Raw genomic sequence first — 23,236 nt, 5'->3', positions numbered from 1 at the left:
TTAAATTAACTTAAAATGTTTAGTTTTTGGACAGGTAATCCAATAAAACAACACACTTATCTGACATTTTCAACATAGCGGACTAAATTTGTAGGCGCTTAAAGCAAATACTGTCACACACACACACACATACACACACGCACACACGCACGCACACACAAAAGCACATTTTTAAGCACAGAAGTGAGCCTTCTCTACTTCAGAAGATCTTTGCTGACAGCTGTTGGCAGTAGGTTTGTAGAGTATTGTTCTGCCCTGACAAAAACACGTCTCCAGGAACAATTTATCCGCCTTAGGATAGCATTACTACCTCCTGCTAGGGTGACAATGTGATAATTCAGTGCTAATTTGCATGTGTTGTAACTGTTATAAGAAGAATGGGAAAAAACTGATTGATTTTGGTCATATATATAACTCAGTGTCTAACAAGAAAAACAATAATTTTCTATAGTTTTCAAGTGACAGGAAAATGTGACATGATAGGTAAGCTTATAAAACAAACCCAAAAAAAAAACAAAAAACAAAAAAAAAACATTGTTAGGATTAAACCAGAGATTTTCAACCTTTTTGGCTGCTTACAAAAAGCAGCATGTACTTGGGTTCACATTTCAGATGTTTTTAAGTTGTTAATAGCTTCATCAAAATAATGTTCTACAGCGGTTTCATTTAAATAAATGTTTAAATGATCCAAAATGATCCCATTTCACTAAGAATTAAAAACAATAGGAAAAGTCCAAAATCTAAAAACTGATTTGTGTATCAGAACTTTGTTTTTCTTCTTTTTTCTTTAATTATGTGGCGAGCCCTCAGATTTATCTGCTGTCCCTGTATATAATAAAACTGTATTACATTCCTGTATTGGTAATATTGCTGACGTAAACGATCTGAACACAGTCGCTATGAAATCTGACGGATAACATTGAATAACCAAAAATAGCAACTATAGAACATTAGATAGTCACGTCAGATAGCAAAACTTAGACATTTAAACAACTTTAATACAGTTCTGAGTGTTTCTCATTGGGGTTTGACTCACACGTGACTCAAACATCGGAACATTATTAAACAAACAAAAGCCATATGTGATATGACAATACATACTTTCAAGTCATTTACAATCCACTGACAATGATTGTTTTCACCACAAGATGGCACTACTGAACACCAAAGTTCAAAAAAGAAGTTTGGTGAGTCCAATTGAAAACATGCAATCCATAGAAAGTTCATTGAATGTGCAAATTATTACCTAAGATATGAGTCCCTCACCATATCACGGTTCACTTTTCGCAGTCTCACTTTTCTGGTATCACAGATTTTTCGCTGTATCGCAAGATTTTGCAGTATATATTTTTATATATTTATTATTTTAATTATTTTTGCGGTAAAATAAGCATTTTCTGGCCTAAAAAAGTAAAACAATATAAAAGAAACATAAAAAAATAATTAAAACATATCATAAGCATATGAAATCGAAACAAAATGCGTAGCGTACAGCACTGGGCTCTGATTGGCTCAGCGGTCATAGCATCAGTCTCCTCCGTCTACCGTGTATAGTATGCATTCAGCATCTCGCCTTGTCCATTCTCACTGTGCAGTACATTCATCTCATCATCATCAGTACTGCACAGCTAATTCATCATCATCTTCATCATTTAATTTGCAGTATATTCACTGGTGAGTACCCATAAAGAATTTTATATGTTGTTAAAATTACATAGGTTTAAGTGTAGAAAGGGTTTAAGAACATAGGAAGTGTTTATGAGAGCATGGGGAGGGTTTATAAATCCTAAAAATATACATAAATAAAAAATAAATATGGTCGCTACTTCGCGGACTTTCGCCAATTACAGGGGGTTTGGAACGTAACCCCCACGATAGAGGAGGGACCACTGTACGTGAAAAGTCGCTGTAAAATAAATAGCTGTGAACAATATGAGTAAGGCTAAAAGGGGGTTTACAGCTGATTAAATAAGGCAGAGGTAGAGATATGTTTCTATGTTAAAGCATCCAGAAACCATATGTCCATATCCCTTCACTGTCTGCGCGCCTTTGCTTCTGGTCGTGCTGCTGCTGGTGCTGCGAACATCATATCCCTGATTTAACTGTGAGGCGAAGGGTGATCAAAAAGTTCTAATACCGTTTGAGGTGCATTTGTGATTTCTTTATGGACCTCAAATGGGTTCAGAGAGCAAAGGATCATCACTGGTGATGAGATGTGGGTCTGCGGCTACCATCCATAGAAGAAACGGCACTTTCCAAATCGGATCAGAATCTTTAAGAACAGAGAAGGCACATCAGGTGAGGAGCACCAGGAGTGTGCTTGTTGTTTTCTTCATCATTCATGTGGTTGTGCATCGTGAATTCATCACCGAGGGTCGGATTGTCAAGGCAGAGTTCTACATTTGGTGCAAACAACCTGAACTGTGGCGCAATGGCATGCAATGGCATCGCAGTGACTGTACATGTTATTTGTGTTGGCTTCTACAACCCACTGTTTCTCTCCACACACCCAACTTAGCAGTTTTAGCACTCCACAACTTCTCCCTCTTTCTACAAATGAAATTCAAGTTGACGGGTTGCTGTTCTGATGCAGTTTAGAAGATCCTAACATAACAGGACTTCTTCAGCAGGAGCTACTTCTACAGGGATGGTGGCCAATTTGAAATCAGATACAGTTTTTGATTTTTATAGGCACAGTCTCTAAAACCTTTTGATAATGCCTCATATCCATATGTAATTATGTAGGTACACGAAGATCCTCTTCATAAAATCTCATCCTCTGACTCCGGATCTCGCTCTCTGGTCTTCAGAAGCCCCATTTCCATTGGAGGAGTCCTCTTCAACCTGGAGCGAACCACACTGAAGAGAAAACACAACAAACAGCAGAGTCTCACATAAACTATGCTATTAGTGGTGCTCAAGTTGGTACTAACAGAGTGGATGAAACCTGTCGGACTTCTAGGACAAACAAACAGGCAGCAGGTTATTGGAATGTCTGGAGGGTAGCAGCTTCTCACCAGCTGACGGTGCAGTAGAGGACGCTCACGACGAGCATGGCGAAGGCAAGGTGCCAGGAGTAACACATGGTGACGAACATCATGTTGTTGTGATCTTTCAGGTCCCACTCGGGGCCACGGGGAGGGTATAGCACAAAACCAATCTGTGGCAAAAGAGAAGGTAACGTCAGGGGTTTATGTAGAGTGTATCCACCACCATAAACTTCTGCTGATACTCAGATTTACCTCCCAGAACCAGCTTCCCTGCAGAATCGTCAGGGTACAGCGCAGTAGCTCCAGAATGATGTTCCCGCGGTGGAAAACCTCCAGGAAGGCAACGAGAGCCTCACCAAAGATGGCAAAGAGGAGAAGCTGGTGCACATGGACGTCCAGCATGCTCCTACCGTGGAGGTGGTAGAGAAAAAGGAATCCTGAAAGAACAAGAGAAAGTAGTTGATGGGAAAGTAGATAAAAGGTCCAGCAAAATGTGTTTTCACAAATGTGTTGCTTTGTTAGTATCATCAAAAGTTACTGTCATGCCTTCATGTGCACTTTTCTGACTTAATGTTCGACTAAAAAAGCTTTGGAAATGTAGTATACACTGCATGTCAATGGTCTAAATCAGTGATTCTGAATTAAAGCTACTTCTACAGTTACTGGTTGTTAAATACTGGTAAATATCGCACAGCAGCAGAAATAAGAAAAATAGACTATACAGATTTATTTATTCAGCTTAAACTTGCGCAAAACAAGTTGTAGTTTACAGTTTGTAAAAATCAAGCAGCTATGTTACTTAAAAATAGTGGTTAATGATTGAAAACTGATTGCTAAAGGTAATGAATTTACATTTCAAGGAGCTAAAAGTAGCAGATGTATGGTTGAAATATAGTTGCTAAGGCTTTGCACTTAAAACAGCTGTATGAAGTATCCATGTAAACTTTCACTTATTTCACCTTCAATCCACCATCTGTTTCTGAATTAATCTAAGGCGAGAAATAAGCTACCAAATCTTCACACATATTAAAGGCCTCATTTAAAAGTTAGTTACTTCTTTTTTTTTGCTTCAGTCTTGTGTTGGGATGTGTGTCTTAAAAGCTCGAGAATCAGTGATAGAATTAATTAATGTCAAAGGAATTGCCGAAAAGCAAAAGAGTACATCTTCTTCTTGCCTTCATTAAAGAAAGCAATGGCCAGCATCAGCCTGTCCAGTGCCAGTGGCGCTGCCTCAGTGGTGTGGATGATCAGAGAAACAGCTCCAGCCAGGCCGAAGAACAGATACATGGTGGAGTGCTGCCAGTTCATCAGATCCTGCCAGTGTTTGTCTGTAAAGTTGTACAACTGAAGCTTCGGTCCGTCTGCTAGAAACTGCTCTGCCAGTATCCCTGCAGAGGAAACACTCCTTAATGAAAGTTGCTGTAAACGCCTGTTTGTTTAGTTAAAGTTTATGACTGTAAATTGCCTCCGTGTGCTGGATTACCGTAGAAAACTTCAGCAAACTGAGTGCAATATGGAGACCTGCTTACCAACAAAGGAGAAGAACAGTATTACAGAGCTCTCAATGATCTCCAGGCGTCGCTGCGATGCTCTGCTGGAGAGCCGGGTGGAACCGATGTTCTTGTTCCTGCGGGTGGCGTGCCAGAGCGAGTACTTTCCTGTCCACCAGATCCCAGCTACGAGGAAGAAGCTCCCGGGGAGAGCGTGGCCCTTGAAGCTGCCCATGACTCACAACACCTGTATTGCAGAAGAAAACACATCTATCAGCAGACGTTTGTTAGTAATTTCATAGCTGCAGAGGTATAATCTGCTACGCCAAGGTCTAAAAAACACCTCTTCCATATTCTATCAGCAACATTTTACCTTTAAATGCAGGTGGTAAGTGTACGAAAACAGGATAATTTCAACTTATTTACACTTAGGGGCACTTTTGTGTACAATAAAGGAACAGAGCGATATTTTTTGCTGGGCTGGCAGAAGTCCACAGGCAAAAAACGTGAAGGAAAAAGTGGAGGCGTGCCTGTAATTTAGGTAAACAGCATAATCAGACATAATTAGAGTGTGTGTTGGCGATGGCTCTTCAGCTGACCTTGGTAGAAGTGCGTCTGGAAGGTCTAGAAGGTCTGCACCTTTAAATGTTAAAACAAAACCTGTTTCTAGGATCAGAATCAGTTTTATTGCCAAGAAGGTGTTGATTTGGTGCATTACAATGAAGTGAACTTTTTTAAAGAATAAAAAGAAATAAAAAGAAACCAAGTAGTGCAGGTCAACAGACAGTAAGTGAATAAACAAAAGTGTAAAAATGTAGCAAATCCAGTGAACTCTAAAAAATAAAAGTATATGTAATCTGTAAAACTATATGTAGTCTGTATTTTTAAAAATATTCTATGTGCAACAAACAATTATCTTCATTGTGGGCTAATCTATTGATTACTATCTTGATAAAAATTTAAATGGTGAAAAATATCAACGAATGCTTTCCAAACTTGATGCTCAACTGTCTTGTTTTGTCCACAACCTAATATATTCTGTTTATTGCATGTAGACGCACCACATTTACCACAGCCGTTCAAGCACTACAGCAAATAATAGCATATTTTTACAACAGTCAGGGCAGAGGTGGGAACTACTTTCAGGGACTTGTGTTTTTTCTTACAGGGAATCATGTTATGTAGGTAGAATTCACATCAGGGCTGCAACTAAAAAATATTTGCACTGTTGATTCACTTCTCAAGTAACAAACCAATGAGTTGCTTGCTGTATTACATGACAGAAAATGGTGAAAGATGGCACCAACAGCGTGTGCTTCCCAAAGCAAAAAAGGACAAATATCTTGTTCTGTCCACAGCTCAAACATATTCAGTTTATAGAAGAAACCAGAAAGGAACTTACAATCAAGCCAAGTAATCCACTACTGAAATAGTTGATATATTGTGCTCTGTGAAAGAGGATTACAGCATCACCTGACTTTAATTGCAGGTTCTTCTTGGTAATGATTAGCCATAACATCACTGACAATTAAACCTTCACCTGATTTAACCTGATTTATGTGGCCTGATGTCTGCCACCATCTGCTGTCTGCATTTACACATTTATTCTCTGGGGGGAAACTAAAGAGTGAATGACCAAAAATAAAAAAGTACAACAAAAAACAGGCCATCATTTTAAAGTGCTGTGTAATCTTTTATCTACTGTGCACCTCCCTCACAGTTTCAAAGAAGCTTTCTGAACCTGTTTGACCTCAGATTCATGCTTTGTAAAGTGTGAGACGAGAGAGCAGAAGTGGCATCAGCAGAGAATAAAGCTCACGCATGGCTCTGCTCTGCTTTGTGATGGAGATGACAGACAATATTCTGCCCGGCGACAAAGGGGGACCTTTTGAAGGAGGAACCTCGATTCAAACAGACCGTTTGAGATGTTAAACTGGGCTCATCTGCCTCTCCAGACTGAGGAAAACACTCCAGTCGCCATGACAACCCTGCCCCTTATCACGCCACTCGAGTGCCACCAGAGGACTCATCAGTGTTTGTCCGACTTACTCACAAAATCAACATCTGTGCTCGTCTTGTTTCCAGATGCAACATTTACCTCAGTTTTTTAAGGATTTCACTTGATAAAAGCATATTTTTATCATACTCAAGTAACTCAAGTCTGTTAATTTTGAGGTATTTGTGTTGTATTGGAGTATTTCCAGTTTGTATGAGCATTTTTTGTGGAAATTATGCAGTGATTATTATACTGCATTGTAAAAATTAATAATAATAATAATAATAATAATAATAATAATAATAATAATAATAATAATAATAATAATAATAATAATAATAATAATAATAAACAATGTAATTTTATTTACGGGTTACTGATATGATACAGATTTTACTTGTTTAGTTAAATTACTGAAAATGATTAGAAAAACTCATGAAAAAATATTAAGTAACACGTTGACTGTAACATAAATAAATATAAATAAAAAACTGTAATTCTGTTTTTTTAACAGTAAATCTGTTTTTCTTCTTTTTTTTAAACAACCTTTTACCATAAAATTACACTATTTCTTATCTCTATCAAAGGGAGCAGCCCACGATCTTTTACAGATATTTGTCATCATTTGAAAGAAAAAAATAGAAAACGGATTGAAACATGAACACAATTAAATAAATTCTACTGAGTTTTATAGATTTTCCCTGTGTTGTTAAATTACAGATAACGACTGGTAAAATCACAAATAAATTATAAATTGAAATCTTAAATGTAAAAAAATAAAGATCAAAGCTGTACATAATGTCGACTTCAATACACACTTTTAAAATCAGTTTAAAATATTATTTCACAGCTATATGTGCTTTTACTTTCGCAGTTTTTACAGTTACAGCATATTGTTTTCAGCACCAGGTTTACACTTTTTTAATAGTATATAGTGTTTCCTAAGGTTCAAGATGACATATGTCTGGTTTTGTCCACAAAATATTCAGTTTACTGTCATAGAGAAAGAAAAAAAACACAAAAACATTGACATCTGAGAGTGTGCAATCAGAGGATTTAGAATCTTCATAATCAAAATTTAATTTCTGACAGCTGTTTGTTGCAGCTCGACTTCAGATCATGATTTTATACCAAGCACTGAAATAGATTAAACAGTCTGTCAAGTCAATTTAAGGTTGTTAATCAGGGAGACACATTCTAGTTTTGATGATGAGGCTGTTTATTATAGGTGCCAGGTGTTTGTCTTCCAGAAACTGACTTTGCGATCAGTCAGCAACAGTGCACAGCTTGACAAACAGACAAAGCAGCCTCTTTTCATGAGATAATCTTCGATTACTGGGTGTCGAAATCAGGATTCAACACTCTGTAAGGACATTTTCCTGATCTTTCTCTGAGGTATAAAGGTAGTTAGTGTTCTAGTGGCAGGGCTGCAGTATTTTAAAGACCTGGCTGTAAATTACTGATACTGTTCAGGATACAGCAGCCATGAATTCCTTCACTGTAAAAAAAAAAAAGAAAAAAAGAGGGAGGCAGCCTTACCCGAGTTTTGTCTCTGGAGATGAAAAGTTGCTGGAAGTTTATCCAGACAGAAGAATCAAAGCATCTTCACTGCTTCATCACATTTATACCAGTTCCGCAGCTAAAGAAGAAGGATTTCTGCTGTGCTCCTCAGGAAACATCTGCTTTCTCCTCCTGGTTCCCAGCAGCCTCCAGATCCGTTTCACAACCTTTTTTTTCCTCCCTAATTTTCCGACTCCAAACACTTCAGACTTTTACTCTCCAATCAGCTCTCCCATTGGAGGACCGCGGCGAGGTGGTGTCATCACTCCGGGCTCCGATTGGCCGATGGACGCGTCAGTCTCGCGTGTCCACGTGTGCACTTTCACTCCGCCTGCTCGTGCTCGGCTCCGGCCCTCGTCGTTCGCAGGAAACCGCTACTTTCTCTCCGATCTGAGCCAAACAAAGCCAGACCAGGCTGGGACAGGAGCCCCGGCACGTACACAGCTGGAACACTTCCTTATCTCCAGGAGGTTTACTCTTTTAATTCAAACAACCCTCAAAGTGACTTACAGGGATGAAAGTACAGTGTTGGCAGACTTTATGAGGCAAACAGTGAAAGTCAACACAAGTAGGCATTGTTTTAAAACAACAAGGATTACTGCACAGACTCCAACTTTACATGGGAGCTTAGTTGCTTAGCTGCTCAGAAGTCCCTTTTTCATCATGGTCAAATAATTTTTTTGACAAGAATTTACCATAAAAGACTGTAATTATGACAACGTGAAAACATATTTTTACAAAGTAGTGCCACTTAATTAAAAATCTAAAATGTGAAATAAGTCATTGCAGAAGTATTCACCCTATTTCAAGTGACTCACTAAATTCACTACAGATGCAGCCAACTGATGCCTCGTTAGTGAAATGGAGATCACCTGAATGTAGTGAATGTGGAGGATATAATAAGAAGACACCTGTGTAACTGTCCAAAAGACAGTAAATTTTGGAATTTCTAGTTTCAAGTTGGTTGTTGTTTTTTGTGGTCATTTAATAAATGTTTAGGTTCATAAGGTTAATTAAAACTAATTAAAAATGCAATAAATAGGATGCTAAGAAAGGTAAATGTACACCTTTAAAAACTGATGTTTGGCTTAAAATCTGTGTTTTACAGTGTTCATTTAATGTAATATGAAACAAGTCACATGACAGCAGTTTAGTGCAGTGTCACACGTGGTATTGTGGGTTAGAAAAAGCCAGCACTGCCAGAGAGGAAAAGACATGGCCAAAAAGACCTAACTATTCTGCACGGTGTGAGAGGTGCACACGGTAACTGTGACTTAAAAGTTTTATTTTGTTTCATATTTGTTGCCATTATTTGTTGAAGTGCATTGTATGGACGGTTTAATAAAGTGTAGGCACGTGGAAGGCTCTGAAGTCAAATGGAAAAAGGTTCTTTGGTCTGACTTTTTGTCCACCAGACCAGATGCTGTGTTTAGTTGTCACAAAACACTACATTAAATCGCAGTCACACCAATCCCACTGTGAGGCATGGTGGTGGCAGCATCATGATGTGAACCCTGCTACTCAGCAGCAGGGCTTGAGAGGCTTGTAAATGTAGAGAGCAAAATACAAAATGCCTGATCCGGCATGCAAAAGAGCTGTGACTGGGAACAACTAGTCAATGACCCAGGGCAGACAGTCAAAGCTACTCACAAATGGTTTAAAGTTAACGAGGTGGATGTTCTGGAGTGGCCGAGTCAAAGCCCAGACCTCATCAAATTGCGTATTTGTGCTTGGACCTGGAAAAAGGGCTGTTTACTCACAATCCCTTCAGCACTGATGCAAAGAAGAATTGGGTAAAATTGCAGTGTCCAGATATGTAAGGCCTATTTAAAGTCTGAAGGTACATCTTCCAATTACGGACTTAAAGGAGATGAATACTTACACAATCATTTATTTTATATTTTATATCTTTAATTAAGTGACATTACATTGAAGAAGTTTGTTTTCACTTTAATATCAAATAATCTCTGTGTAATGTATGTAAATCATTGTCAAAGCGCCAAATTAATTTGACCACAATTCAGTGTTGAAAAGCAACAAAGGAGGAAAACTTTCAAAGGAGGTCAATACTAATAATTTCTAGGCACTGTACATGTAATGCAATCATTTTTCATAGTCTTAGTTATGTCTGATTTGAGAAACGCCCATGCATTGTCATTATAGGATTTGAACACCTTTGAATACTTGCTATTATGGGCCTTTTTTAATTGCTTCAGTGTCAGAAGCTGTATAATGGAAGCACAATTAGAGGAGATAATTCAGTTAAATTATACATTACAATGCAGACAAGTGTGTTCTTCTTTCAAGCAAACCAAACCACATTCATCAAGGGTGTGTCACAGCAGTGTGTTTTTATTCAAGACCACAACAGTCACAGCAAAACAGTGCTGTGTGTTTGTTTTTCAGCAGGACAGTGAACATGGCAGCTGAAGGGCGATGCTGCTCGGCTTGTTGTGTGCTGATCCCAGTGTCACTTTATGCTTCAGAGTAGCGAATTCATCAATATAATTTACTGAACATTTAGGCTCCATGTTAAAATCACACTCAGGCCAACAATCTTTATTCATTCTGCAGAGTGCAAACAGATTCATGTTTGTTCGTCGTTAATCAAAGCATAGTCACCAGCGATTACCAGCATTTAGTAAACGAACTGAGATTAACTTTTTCTTGTGAGTCACATGAAATACTCATAATGGAAAGACAACTGTTTGTCTTTAACTAGCATTGAATCACGTTCATATAAGTGCATTTATAAATGGGTGAATATATATACAGGCAGTCCGATGTTTGTTGGACTTAGTGCACACTGTAAACTTCTCATATGGCAGTGCAACACACACACACAACAAAACGGAGATGTTCCAAAGCTCAACAGTGTAGACTTCACATGCAAAAACTTTCACATGCAAAACAACAACAAAGGTAAGGCAGGATGGAAGACGGGATATGACACCGGTACAAGAAAGGAGATCACTTATATAATGACGCAGAAGGATGACGAAGGGGCATTAGACAGGTGTGTGCACTCACTGGCTGTAAGCAAAGTACTATCATTTTTGTCTGTGCTGTAATCAAATCTGCCCATTTAGTTCTGTCGCCAACATGGACTGAATCTACTGTACACATGCACACATAAGAAACACCAGCTGCAATTAGTTTGAATATCCAAATATGCAACATAATATCGAAGTGTTTGAACATATTCAGTTTAGTTTTGAAGATTATTTTTCAGCCAAATGTGGTATAAATATCATAAACAACCTGCTTCAGATCTATTTCAATAGTAGGATATTTTGTGAAATATACTTATCCTCTTCCTTTGAGTTAGCAGATGAGGTTGATGCTCTCTTATTCTGTGTGTTAAACTACAGTCGGCAGTCAGTTAGCTTAGCGTAGCTTAGCATAAAGACTGGAAACAGACAGAAACAGCTTGGCTCTGTCCAAATAAAACAGACCCCGCATTCCAAATTGCATTCACTTCCAGTAGTCAAAGTCAAATTAATTTACCAATCACCTTATTGACCCGCGACAGTTCAACCAAAGTGCTGTATGATTAAATAGGAAAACACAAAAACCCAATAAAACCCAATGACTAAAATACAAATGTGAATAAAAGTAGACAAAGTAAATAGAATGAAAAATTAGAAAACAAAGATGAAGTCAGAGTGTCAAACTGTTCTTGAATCAAACGCCAATGAGGACATGTGGGTCTCCAGAAGCCATTTATAGGTTTAAGTCTGAGCAGTTCTTTCACAAAACAGTAAACTGTTCCAGAGATTAGGAGCAGTCACTGCAAAGGACCCATCACCTCTGTTCTCAGATACTGGAACGTGATCTGGTTGATTGACGTAATTACGGTATGTATATGTATATGGTATATATGCTGAGGTTAACTGGTAATCTCTAAATTGTCCGTAGATGTGAATCTGAGTGTGATTGTTTGTCTGTATATGTAGCCCTGTGATAGATTGGCGACCTGTCCAGGGTGTCCCAAGTCAGCTGGGATAGACTCCAGTCCCCCCACCACCCTAATGAGGATAAAGTGGTGTATAGATAATGGATGGATGGATGGTTGACATACTATGCATGAGGACCTTTTAAATCTGTTTTTGGCATGTTGTATAGTATAGGAGTGCAGGTACTGGAATGCACTGGAAATCTGTCTACTTGCACCACTTACAGTGCACTCAATACATGTCAGAAATATTCAACCTTCTGTTAAAGTATAAAACCACTCAGAAAGTTAGAGATCCAACGACGGATGAACAAAGGCTATAACACTGAATGCTATTGGTTATCTAAAATGATACTGGGAATACTATGTGTAATATTGTGACTGAAGTAAAGTAGAATATTCTGTGTGGCAGAGTATTAAAACAGCATTTTATTTCCAGTTCACCCTCCTCATTAATTTGTGGTGTTTACTTTGCAAAGAGAAATTAAAAGCCAATTTTCTCATTTTGTGTCACCTGATTTTAAATGTTTTTTCACTTTTGGTTTGAAATGGAAAAAAATAAAATTGGATTGTTTTCTCATTTTTCATTTGAAATGGTTCTTGTTTTTCACTCTTGGTATTTGGGATTATACTTTAGTCCCATGGCAACACCTTTAACTTCTCAATTATCCTTTTCTGTTTTGGTGATGTATACAATCAAGCTCTGCTGAAGCTCCGAATACTCATATGCTCATATGTTTCTTATGGGGTTTTTTTGTTTGTTTGTTTTTTACTTTTCGGTGTCCAGAATTCAGAATTTGTTCAACTTGGTAATGTCCAACCTGAACTGAGTGCACAGTGAAGCTGATTCATTAAGAAAGAATATCTTATTTGTTACTGAAAATATAAATTGGCTTTACATAGTTGCAGGATTCAGGTTCTTAGGATGCCTCTGAAAAATGTGGAAAACAAAAAAGGACAATAAAGACAAAACCTCTGATAATCATGCATTAATTTGCACTGGAGATTCTACATTAATATTATATATAAAGATGCAGTGTGAGATTGCAGTTTCTCCCTCACAGTGTCCAGCGATAGAGGACAGTCTCTCAGTGGGTGTTCATGCAGACGACTTAGGGATGAAGGTTTGCTGGATGTTTGCTGGAGGTTTGATGGAGATTTTGGGGTCAGTAGGTCACGTGGACATGCAGGACCATTATGGGACTGTAGTGCGTGATGAAGACCAGTAGAGGGGCTTTGAGATGGACACGTGGACACGACATGTGGGACACATCTGTTTCTTCCAGAGCCACTGCTCCATGCACTGAAACACATGTTAAAAGACATTGTTACCTCGACTGCTTCTGTTTATACTGAGCCTGAACTTTTTCATATATGCACACGGTAAAAAAATCTGTTAAAAAAAACAAAAAAACTGTGAAAATCTGGCAACAAGTGTACCAGAAAAACAGAGTAGTGTCACGTTCAAAAAACATTGAAAAACATTGAAAAACAACAAATAAGATTTAAATACAGCAAAACAGTATAATTTTACACATTATAAAAGAATGAATTGCCACTTGTAAAAGCACAGATTTTTCTGTTTACATTATCTAGTGTTTTGGTCTTTAGTGTCTTTTTTACATTTTTTTAAAAATTGTGAATTTTTTTTTACAGTCAACATGTAAATCGGCACTTTTCTGTAGAAGTAAAAAATATTAAACCTTTTTCGGTCCTCAATATACATGTTTTTTCTTTCAAATACTGACAAATATTTGTATAAAAACACTTTTGTTAATTTTAATTAATTTTAGAAAATAAAGTAATTTAGTAGACAAATGTAAAATAATTAATTTAATTTTATTATTATAGTTATTAGTTTACTGTTTTGTTATATTTGATAATGGCTACCATGTAAATTAATACATGTTTCTGTGATTTAATATTATTTGCAATTTCATAAAATAAGATAAATGTATATTAAAAAATATTTTTAAAAATTATACTTAAAGACCGTTGGAGAAAAAAAGCTTAACTTTTTACGGCACAGGTATTGATTTTCTTCATTGATGTGATCAACACTGAGCACAAGCTGGAGGACTTGTGTTTTACATCCACTGTATTGTTGAAGGAGCCCAACTATTTCAAATGCAAGTAATTTCCTGTGCTGAAAAAGCTGGAAAAAATGTCAAATCCCATGCAGATTAGTTTAAATATACGGATTTACCTCCTTTGTTATTTATTGGCTCTTTGTTTTTCCTGTTACAGCACAAAATCTTAACACTGACTGAACACAAAACACTTTGTTAGAGCTACATCAAATAAATCAAGGTTACACAAGTCGTCCTAAATGTCCTTAGTAGAGTCTACAGTTCATAAAGTGGCTAAAAAACCATGAAGAGAAGGATGCAACCAAATCACAGCAAGCACAGTAAATACATCCACTGTATGACGCAATGAAATTACATTCATAGTCATAAAGTACCATTATTGCACATATTTTTCCTTTTTAAGGTAATATTTTACAGAGGCACAAATTGTTTGGCCGTAGTAAAGGTGTTTTAACGTGGCAGGTGATAAATACAAGCTAACATAAGCAGAAAATTTCAAGTACCAGTAACTTCTTGAACATAGAAACTCAAAACAAATAATTTATCTAAAAGAATTGCAAACAAGCCCAAAAATTTAAGGCTTTTTCAGATGTTTAAATGTTTTTACTCATGAATTTGGACTTGTAAGTCCTTTTACTTCAGCTTTTGGGGTTGTAATGACTCCAGAGCTGACACAGCGATGGGGACCTTAGGACACTTATCAGGTCAAACGCAGTCAAGGCCCTGAGAGTTGAACACTTGAATGTCACAGACGACAGTTGTAAATATTCAGGAGAGAATCCTGATCCTCCACAGAGTGACATCAGCGATGCCTCCGCAGGGACAGTTGGCGACGAAATGTGTACTGCTCTTTTTCCTTGAAAATCGGTTCATCTGCTGACTTCCTCCTCTCATCCGACGGCCTCCTCACTGGGAGAGCTGCCGCCTCGCTGCTGCTGCTGCTGCTGCTGCTGCTTTGGGGTCGACACTGCTCTAACCTCCGAGCCGCCTTCACCAAACGGAGACACCGTGATCAGAGAGTGGCCGTCAGAGTTCTCCATGCTGCTACAGAGACTGTTTTCATACCAGTTCACCTCATGCATGTCCAGGAATGAGCTGCTTTCATGCACCACAGATCTGATGTCTGACATGCTGGGATTGGAGAGAGCAGAGCAGAGAGGAGACATGCAGTAGATGTGACCGATACAGGTTTTCTTACCTCTTTGTGGAAGCAGTGTGTACAGTGGAACTCTTGAACTCCTCCACTTTTACGCAGTTCTTCGTGACAGATCAGGCACAACTTGTCATTATCATTCTGTTAAACAAAAAAAAAAATCAGCTTGGTTTCTTCAAACTTCAAACTCAACAAAGTCATACCTGAGTACGACATGTATTTACAAAATTAATGACAATATCAATTTTAAAAGAGTTCCTTTTATTTGTAAACAAATCTCTGAAGGGCAGCGTAAATCAGTTTTATATAGCACTTAAAAACATATTTTTCAATCTAGCCTTCTTCTACAATATATGTGTTGTCATTAAATTCATGCCTGCTTGATTTCAAATGTTATTTATATTTACTGCTTTTAGTGTAGTATTTTATCTATTATTTACTGTGTTTATTTTGTATTTTATTTAGCTTTTATTTGTAATAGTTAAAAAATTACAAGTTATGTTTAATATCAAATTAGAAACATTTAGCATTCATTTTAATTATTATTTTATGTGATTTATTGTATTGTATTTTTTTAATCTATTTTTATTTTATTTTATTTTCAGTATTGTCTTAGACCTATCAGATCTACAAATCAGATAAAATAGACAACAACAACAAAAAAAAAACACTTAACTGTAGAAAAGTTAAAAGAAAGCCTATCGAATGCTAATTAGTGTGTGTAAATAAAAATACAGGTACAGAGACAGTTCAGCCATTTAAATCTGAAATGCCTTATTCTGAATGTTGATTAAATTATTTTTATTATGTAATATTTTATTAATTCCACATAATGCAGTAAATATTAGCAGTATAAATTATATGAATTGTATTAAATAGTGACTGAGCAGGTTCATGCGGAAGCAATGCTTATATGTTCTGCCTATGTTGTTTTTCATGTAAGCGATTGCAAAATAGAAAAAAACTCACATTTGTAACCCTCAACAACTTTGTAAACCACTCCACCACTCCAAAACCAAATTTAGCTGCATGATTCCCTAATTTAGCCCCAAACACGGATCTCATATCAATGCCTTTATTTACCTTTTTGTACTTTAACATAAATATCATGTTGAATACATTTGTACACAGGTCAGGAGTGACTTTGTTTGCTCTGAACTCTATTTGTGTTATTTTTTTAGTTAAAAACCAATTTCTTGAACTTATTAAATGTTATTAAAAGTAGTTCATTAAATGTCTTTATGTGGGACTAAAAATGATGAATTCATGTGATCATAGTAACCAGTCTTTAGTAGTAAGTAGTAGTAGGTTCTTGTATGAGTGAATTATACAAGAGTTCGGGTTATGTCACTAAGTTTAGAGCTGACTGTGATCCTGTCAGCACGTTAAAGTAAAACATCTTTGAACGCTCTCTAAGTTCTCGTTAATCTGTAAGGGTTTCGTAATACCTTACTGGAGAAAGACAGAAGGCTGATCCTGAATTCAACTGGATAATGTATAACACATTAAACTAGTAGAAACTAACCATAAACTATAAAACTGGTTATATTTTAATTCACTTTATAGCACTAGGCTTACCAGAGACATGGTTCTTTTATCAGTGAGACAAAGTCTCTTCTCCAGTGACTCAGTGAGCTCTGGGATGGTGCTGATGCGGTTCTCTGGAAGGACCGTCTTGGAGCGACTGTTGTCGTCTGAGGAGACCCGTCGAGCCCTCGGGTGAGGCCTGACCTCCCCCTTCTCCTCCCTGGGTTTGATGTGACTCGGAGTCGGAGCCATCGTGGCTGCATGGAACCTGTTTAACTTCATGGCATCCAGCTGTGACTGTGGATCACACAGAACAGATAATAAGTGTCATAACAGACTGACAGCAACTGACAGATCAACAGTGTCTGATGATATCAGATACTGTTGATGAGACCAACAGTATCTAATGTCATATTTGCATGTCTTAAATGTGCAGATCAGTAGTGAGAAGATTAAACCAGACAGACGACCACACTGAGCTTTTGTCTGTGAACGGGGTTAATCTGTCACACACTAATTACCTTAAGTAACATGTTAGCAAATCACCCACCTAATTATAGTTTACTTCTGGACTCAGACCAGTCAGTTAATAGATTCTTTACACAACAGTAATAATCTGCTAATTAAATTGTTGCAAAACAGTTATGTTAAAGGGAATATATATCACTTTTAACCACATCCAGAGAACTAACTGCTGCACCTGGTGTGTGGATGACCTAAATTAAAACTCAGTTAAGAATGACATGACAAGACAAAGCTTAGTGGTATGAAGTAGCCCGTGTGCAGGAAGTGCTTTGAGTCAGTTAGACCAACATTTAAGATGAAATAATTCAACCTGTGTGTTATGTGTCTCTACGTGAAACCTCATCATTTATGCTTTGGTTGTGACAGCGCTGCATTTTAACCAAAATTCAAAAATATCCAATAAATGACGCATTTGAATTCATAACAACACTGGATGAATATAGTCTGGAAGTTTACAGATTTTTTCCTTTCCATTTCACAGACATGTTTCAGATTTTTTTAAATAATCAGAAATATCAACAAAATTGCAAAAATGGACTATGAATTTACACATCTAATGAAAAATGTCTAAAAGTCTGCAACTGTGAATAACCATAAAATTTCCATTTTTGTTAGGATTTTTTTTACATAAGAAGATATATTTGGTGGTTTATCATAATTTCATGAATATTTCTTTTTTTTAAATTGATGATACCGTTAAGTTGTTAAGTTGTTATTAAGTTTAATACTGTGAATATATTTCTAAAACTAGATGTAATTAGGGGAAATTAAATTGAATCTATCTACACACACATATGTGTGTTTGAATAAAATTTAATTGTTTTTATGTTGATGAATATATTTTAATAAAAACTTATAAGCCTAAATTTACACACAGTCAAACAAAATAGTGGCTAGAAAAAATGAATTTTATCACAGAATGTACTGTATTTTTATGAGGTGGTTATTTTGCACTATTTTACAGTAATTGCTTGGTGCTCCAGGGGCCAGATATTTTATTTTTTGTTGTTATTTTAGTCATTGTGAGATTTTTTGACAGTGCAGTGAAGGAGAGTTGTGTTGCTTTCTCCTCCTCTGAATCTGGAGTTGATCCGTGGTGACAGAAATACATTTTTAACCCAGCGCTGCTGTTTGGGCCATCACTGCTTTGTGAACTGACATTATTATATCTCCCTCTGCTTTAGTTAGGTGGCAGTGGGCTCAGAATGTTTGATTTACATCGATTAAAACTCAAGATATGGTAAGACAGAGACATAACGGGGGAAGATTTATTAATTGGACAATCCTGAGAAATCTATGGGAGAACTCTATTGCTGGAAATGGGGGTTTTATGGCACACGTCTGACCCCTCCCCCATTAAAGCCAATCTTCATTTTTGCAATAACCAAACCAGGAAACATCAAGCGCATTGTGTTTTGGCACTGAAAAACATGGTGTCATCAAAGTTTGTGTATGGATGGTAGGAGTATATCTGAGGAGGGAAACAATTTCAACCTTATTTTGGTATGACGTCTCCAAACTTTTGAAATTGTAGCTATGGATCTCGTCCCAAATATTTAGACAGGGATGCGACTGCTAGTCTGAAGTTTCAACACTCACCTAAATGGACTTTGGTTCAACCATTATATAAAACTATTAAATTCAGCTACATACAGTATGTCTTATTTGATTATGATGTACTTCATTGCTAAATTGTCCTTGAGTTTTCTGAACACTGTACTAGCTACAAGTTTAGTGCTGTGAATAAAGTAAAAGTCTGCTCCATGGAGAACATGGCCTCTATTTGTGAAAAACCGTTGGCATGTGACAGCCCACAGCTTTAAAACCCGACATGTTTACAAAAGAATATCATTTCCAAAAAAGGGTTCATAATATATACATAAAAACTTCCTTACATATCAACATAAAAACAGGACAAAGACCAGACTCACAACCAGATTTGCATTTACTGCGAAACTATTCTGTTTATCACAGCGAGGCCCTGAACTGACTCCAAGTCAGCATGTGGCAGAGCAGTGTTTGATGAAAAGTGACAGAGGAAACTAAAGACCAGTCTGCTTCAAGCATCACTAATTCGGTAATTTGCTGGCTTTATGGTTGTAATTTTGCACAGTGGAAAACAACAGCACAGAAAGTAATACTTTTTCTTTTTTCTTATTTCTGTCAGGCATTCACATGAATGTATTAACAGCTTTAAACAGCGTATTCAACTGTACATATTTGTGTGTTTGTAATTGTGTGCTGAGGAAGCATCATATATTTGTGCATCAGCAGACATTATTAATGTGAAGAGTAAAATTACTATTACTGAACACTATAACAGACCTACATAGCCTGAATAGAGACTTTACATGCAGTCATCTACTGTGAAATATACATTAAAATATGTTTTCTTCCTTTTTAAGCCTTACTACTTTAATATGCTTTGCATTCTTTTTTTAAATATCACATACTGACATATTGGATGTTGATGAGTGAAGGTACAGATGGTGTTTTGTTGGTGAATTTATTTTTAAAGCTGGTTGTTTTAAGTTTAAAAATATGGTTCATGCTTGGGCAGGCATGGTGTAGAAAAGGTGTCAGAGAGTGGAAGGAATGTTTTCTTAAAAGTGTTTGATTGCTATTTATATATATAAGTGCAAACACTAATCCAACACTGAGCAGCTGCAAAAAACCACATGCATGAATTCATCAGTTCTTACCACAGTCGGGAGAGATGCTCTTCGGTCAACTTGTGTTTTTGCAGGCCTCCTGAAACTGCGTTTTCTCTCCCTGCTGGGTCCAGATTCTGCTCCGTGACCCCAGTAACTACTCATCCATTTTGTGAAGTTACCATCATCGTCCTCGTCGTTGTCCATAACGATAGCAGGCAGTAATCTCAGAGACATGATGGAGCCTCCTGGTGCAGTCAGTCCGGCTACAACAGATGAAAGTGTGATCCAGGCTCAGTGCTGCTGAGGGGAGAGACAACGCTGAGATGACCTACTAAATCTCACACTGGCTGCTCTACTACACAAAGCTGTCCCACAAGGCAAAGGTAGCTTACTTCAATTAGAATCCTCTGGTGCCTCAAGCATTGTTGCTGTAGTTGTGTTATTCTTGGATGGGCCAAAAATACACTGCAGAGCTTTTGCCCAAGTCTTTAAATAAGTGAATCCCCTGTAATCTATTTACTGTCGCTAGTAGAAAGTAAAAATGGAGGTGATGGGAGCAAACATGGACGAGCAGCTCCTGTTTTGGCTCTGGGTTGGTGATGTGACCACGGCTTTTAATCTTTCCATTACAGTCATGGGCCTGAGGGTACACAACTCAAACTCCAATTTCCCCATACTTTCCACTTGCTGAGTACATCAAACCTGTCAATAGTTATGGAGTGCAGGCAGCTCTGTTTGTTTGTTGGCAGCCCGAGGCTTCTGGAGCACAGGACAGGGAGGAAATATATCTGATCATATCACACTGAGTGCTACTCACTCATATTCCTTTTTGTTTGTTTGTCTTTTATTTATTTATTTTTTGTAGTGAAAAAGGTTAGAAAAACTCATTTCAGGTCAAAAACATGTGAGAATTAGTTAGTGCACAAAGAGATTCAGGAAATTATACACAGCAATGATCAATTTCAGGGAAACTGGTGTGAAATATAAATTTGGACATAAAATCTTCTTCCACTGCTTCACAAAGTGAAAGGATCACAATGCCACTAACATTATTAAAGACCTGAGTCTTGAAGAGGAGGGCTAATCTGGGCAGATTTTGTTGAGACATTCGTGCTGCTTTCTCACCTCAGATCACTGCTGGGAACAAGATTACAGTAAGCTGCTGTTACCCCAAAGATGAAAGTCATTTAAAGTTAAACCTGAAGAGAAATTCCCAAGAACAATAAAAAACAAAGGAAAGTATTCTTGATGCGTGCCTACAAGATGCCTGAATACAAAAAAACATTCCACTGAAGTACCTCTAGTTTTTGAATTGCTGGAAAATAATGCAGTATTTAGATGACAAATCTGCAGGGATTTTTGCAACTAGCATCTTTTCAAAATGGCAGTTAGACATTATAATATAATACAGTGCTGTATTTGTGTGTGTATCATAAAGAGCTATTTTCATTTGTAAATGCTGGATAACAAATTATACAAAAGTATTACAAAGAAGATGCTTCTTTGAGCAATGGAGCTGCAGCACCAGCAAACTGCAGAGATAAAATAAAACTCCAGGAATTTAAGTTAATCAGATTAAATGATCTAACTCGAATAATTTGCTGTTTTCTCGTAGGTGATCTGTAAACATTTTCAAAATACCTGCTCCCTTCATCTGAACATCTCCCCCTTCATTACGAGACAGGCTCTGTGCTCACAGGTTACCAAACACCTTGTGGGAGCAGCTAAAAAAAGCTGAGTAGTGCTAACAACAGCAGACACAGTTCACAGGAATAACAGACGGAGTTAAGAATAGGTAGAAGATCACACACTCTGGTTGTGACCTTTGTCAGCGGCGTTCTCGTCTTTGTAAAACAACAATACCAGCTAAATTACTGAACATTGTCTAGCTGTACACTCCACACAAGTAGTGTACAAGGTTATTGTGTCCCATCACGTGTTTTGGTTTTGTGGCAAAATTGATTTCATGGCTTTTCAAAACAAGAATGGGGGCAGCACCATGCTTTATGCTGCTCTGCTATCAAATTGCACTCATTTTTGACCTGTTTTATTCTAAACTTGATGAAAAAAAGGATTAAGACATTTATATTTAGCATGAAAATTACACTTTAAATATTTTTGCAGGTCCAAGAACTGAAAGATGCAACAAAGCAGCTGACTGTGTGAATAGGTTATAAGTTATTTGCAGCATAACTTTTAGCGTGTCCTTGGTTTTTAGAACACCTCAATGGGGAACGGGGTCCCATTCAAGGTGTGTTTTACTGTGAGGCTCTTCATTACACAGGCTTCCCTCTAACCAGCTGAATACAGTTGACTTTGAAAACTGTTCAGTGCCGGTCGCTGTTGGAGGACACATGGCCCTGGGCGGTAATTGAGCAGTCAGGCTGCAGCAGTGTGCAGACAGACCAGCACTGAGCTCTGAAATGGGGCAGAGAGGAGACTGGATCTGGCAAACATACAGACTGACACACAAGCTCGTGATGAATCCACATATATCAAGATAAAAATGCTACACAATTAGAAAAGACTGTATCCTAAAGACAGCAGTCAAGATTTTCCATAATGTGATTTAATAAACAATAATGTGTACATGCAGAGGTACACATGCAGCGTTTTTAAGGAATTATTTCCGTGGGCAAACTGCAGGCTGCATGTTGAAGGAGCCAGCAGTACTGCCGCATGGTGCCGCCTGGTGGCTGGAGTAAAACTACTCACACTTTGGTACACATCTTTTAAAAAATCTGTAGTTGTTCCTTTTTATTTTACAGATTCCTTCAGTGCTTTTGAAATGAATAAAGAAATCAAAATAAATAAAAAGCAGGCTTTGATTGTACATGTCTAATGTAAAAAATAGCATTGAAAAACATTAGACTTTGAATCTTTCAACTTTGAAAAACCAAACAATCCAGGCTATCCAGATTTTTCAACGTTTAAGATGGAAATCATTGCACATTTTAAAAAGATTTCTTTATATTAAAGGGAAATCATCAAATTGTATTTTTTTCAAGAGTTTCAGAGTTTCCCACTCTAAAAATGCTGGCAGTAGAGATATATTTTCATAATTATGGAAGCAAAATGTGCTTAGTGTCAAATAGAAATTAATGCTGTTATTTTATTCAGTGAAGGGTTAACAAACAGAAGCCTTCTTGCAGAGGGGGTAAACCCAGGAATAATTTGCCCTCTCATTTAATTTGGTCAGTGTGGACAGTGGTCTTTAGACTTAGACTTAGACAGACTTTATTAATCCCCAGAGGGAAATTCTGTTGTTACAGCAGCTGGATATTTAACAACAAGGG

The 23,236-nt window shown here is 37.3% G+C and overlaps 2 protein-coding genes across 4 annotated transcripts; both read right to left on the bottom strand.

The window, feature by feature from the left end:
• Positions 1-977: 977 nt before the first annotated feature.
• Positions 978-8,219, bottom strand: tmem45a (transmembrane protein 45a). Its single transcript, XM_023267058.3, has 6 exons — positions 8,016-8,219; positions 4,520-4,727; positions 4,166-4,378; positions 3,243-3,427; positions 3,018-3,160; positions 978-2,859 (listed from the first exon to the last, which is right to left on the bottom strand). The coding sequence occupies exons 2-6, from the start codon at positions 4,713-4,715 to the stop codon at positions 2,763-2,765; spliced, it is 834 nt and encodes a 277-aa protein (XP_023122826.1). The 5' UTR covers positions 4,716-4,727; positions 8,016-8,219; the 3' UTR covers positions 978-2,762.
• A 2,142-nt stretch (positions 8,220-10,361) lies between these two features.
• Positions 10,362-20,655, bottom strand: lnp1 (leukemia NUP98 fusion partner 1). Of its 3 annotated transcripts, none has more exons than XM_035946751.2 (5): positions 20,333-20,655; positions 19,989-20,240; positions 16,813-17,058; positions 15,280-15,375; positions 10,362-15,069 (listed from the first exon to the last, which is right to left on the bottom strand). In XM_035946751.2, exons 2-5 carry the CDS (start codon positions 20,172-20,174, stop codon positions 14,884-14,886), a joined length of 714 nt encoding a protein of 237 aa, XP_035802644.1. In that variant the 5' UTR covers positions 20,175-20,240; positions 20,333-20,655; the 3' UTR covers positions 10,362-14,883. The 3 variants fall into 3 exon arrangements, with proteins under 3 accessions (XP_035802644.1, XP_035802643.1, XP_035802645.1); XM_035946750.2 differs by having other exon boundaries at positions 19,989-20,237; XM_035946752.2 differs by having other exon boundaries at positions 10,362-13,294; positions 19,989-20,555.
• Between the last annotated feature and the right edge of the window lie 2,581 nt (positions 20,656-23,236).

The sequence above is a fragment of the Amphiprion ocellaris genome, chromosome 2 (assembly GCF_022539595.1).
Source record: "Amphiprion ocellaris isolate individual 3 ecotype Okinawa chromosome 2, ASM2253959v1, whole genome shotgun sequence".
Lineage (NCBI taxonomy): Eukaryota > Metazoa > Chordata > Actinopteri > Pomacentridae > Amphiprion > Amphiprion ocellaris.
The sequence above is the reverse complement of the archived record's forward strand: the minus strand, read 5'-3'. Positions and strand labels throughout refer to the sequence as shown.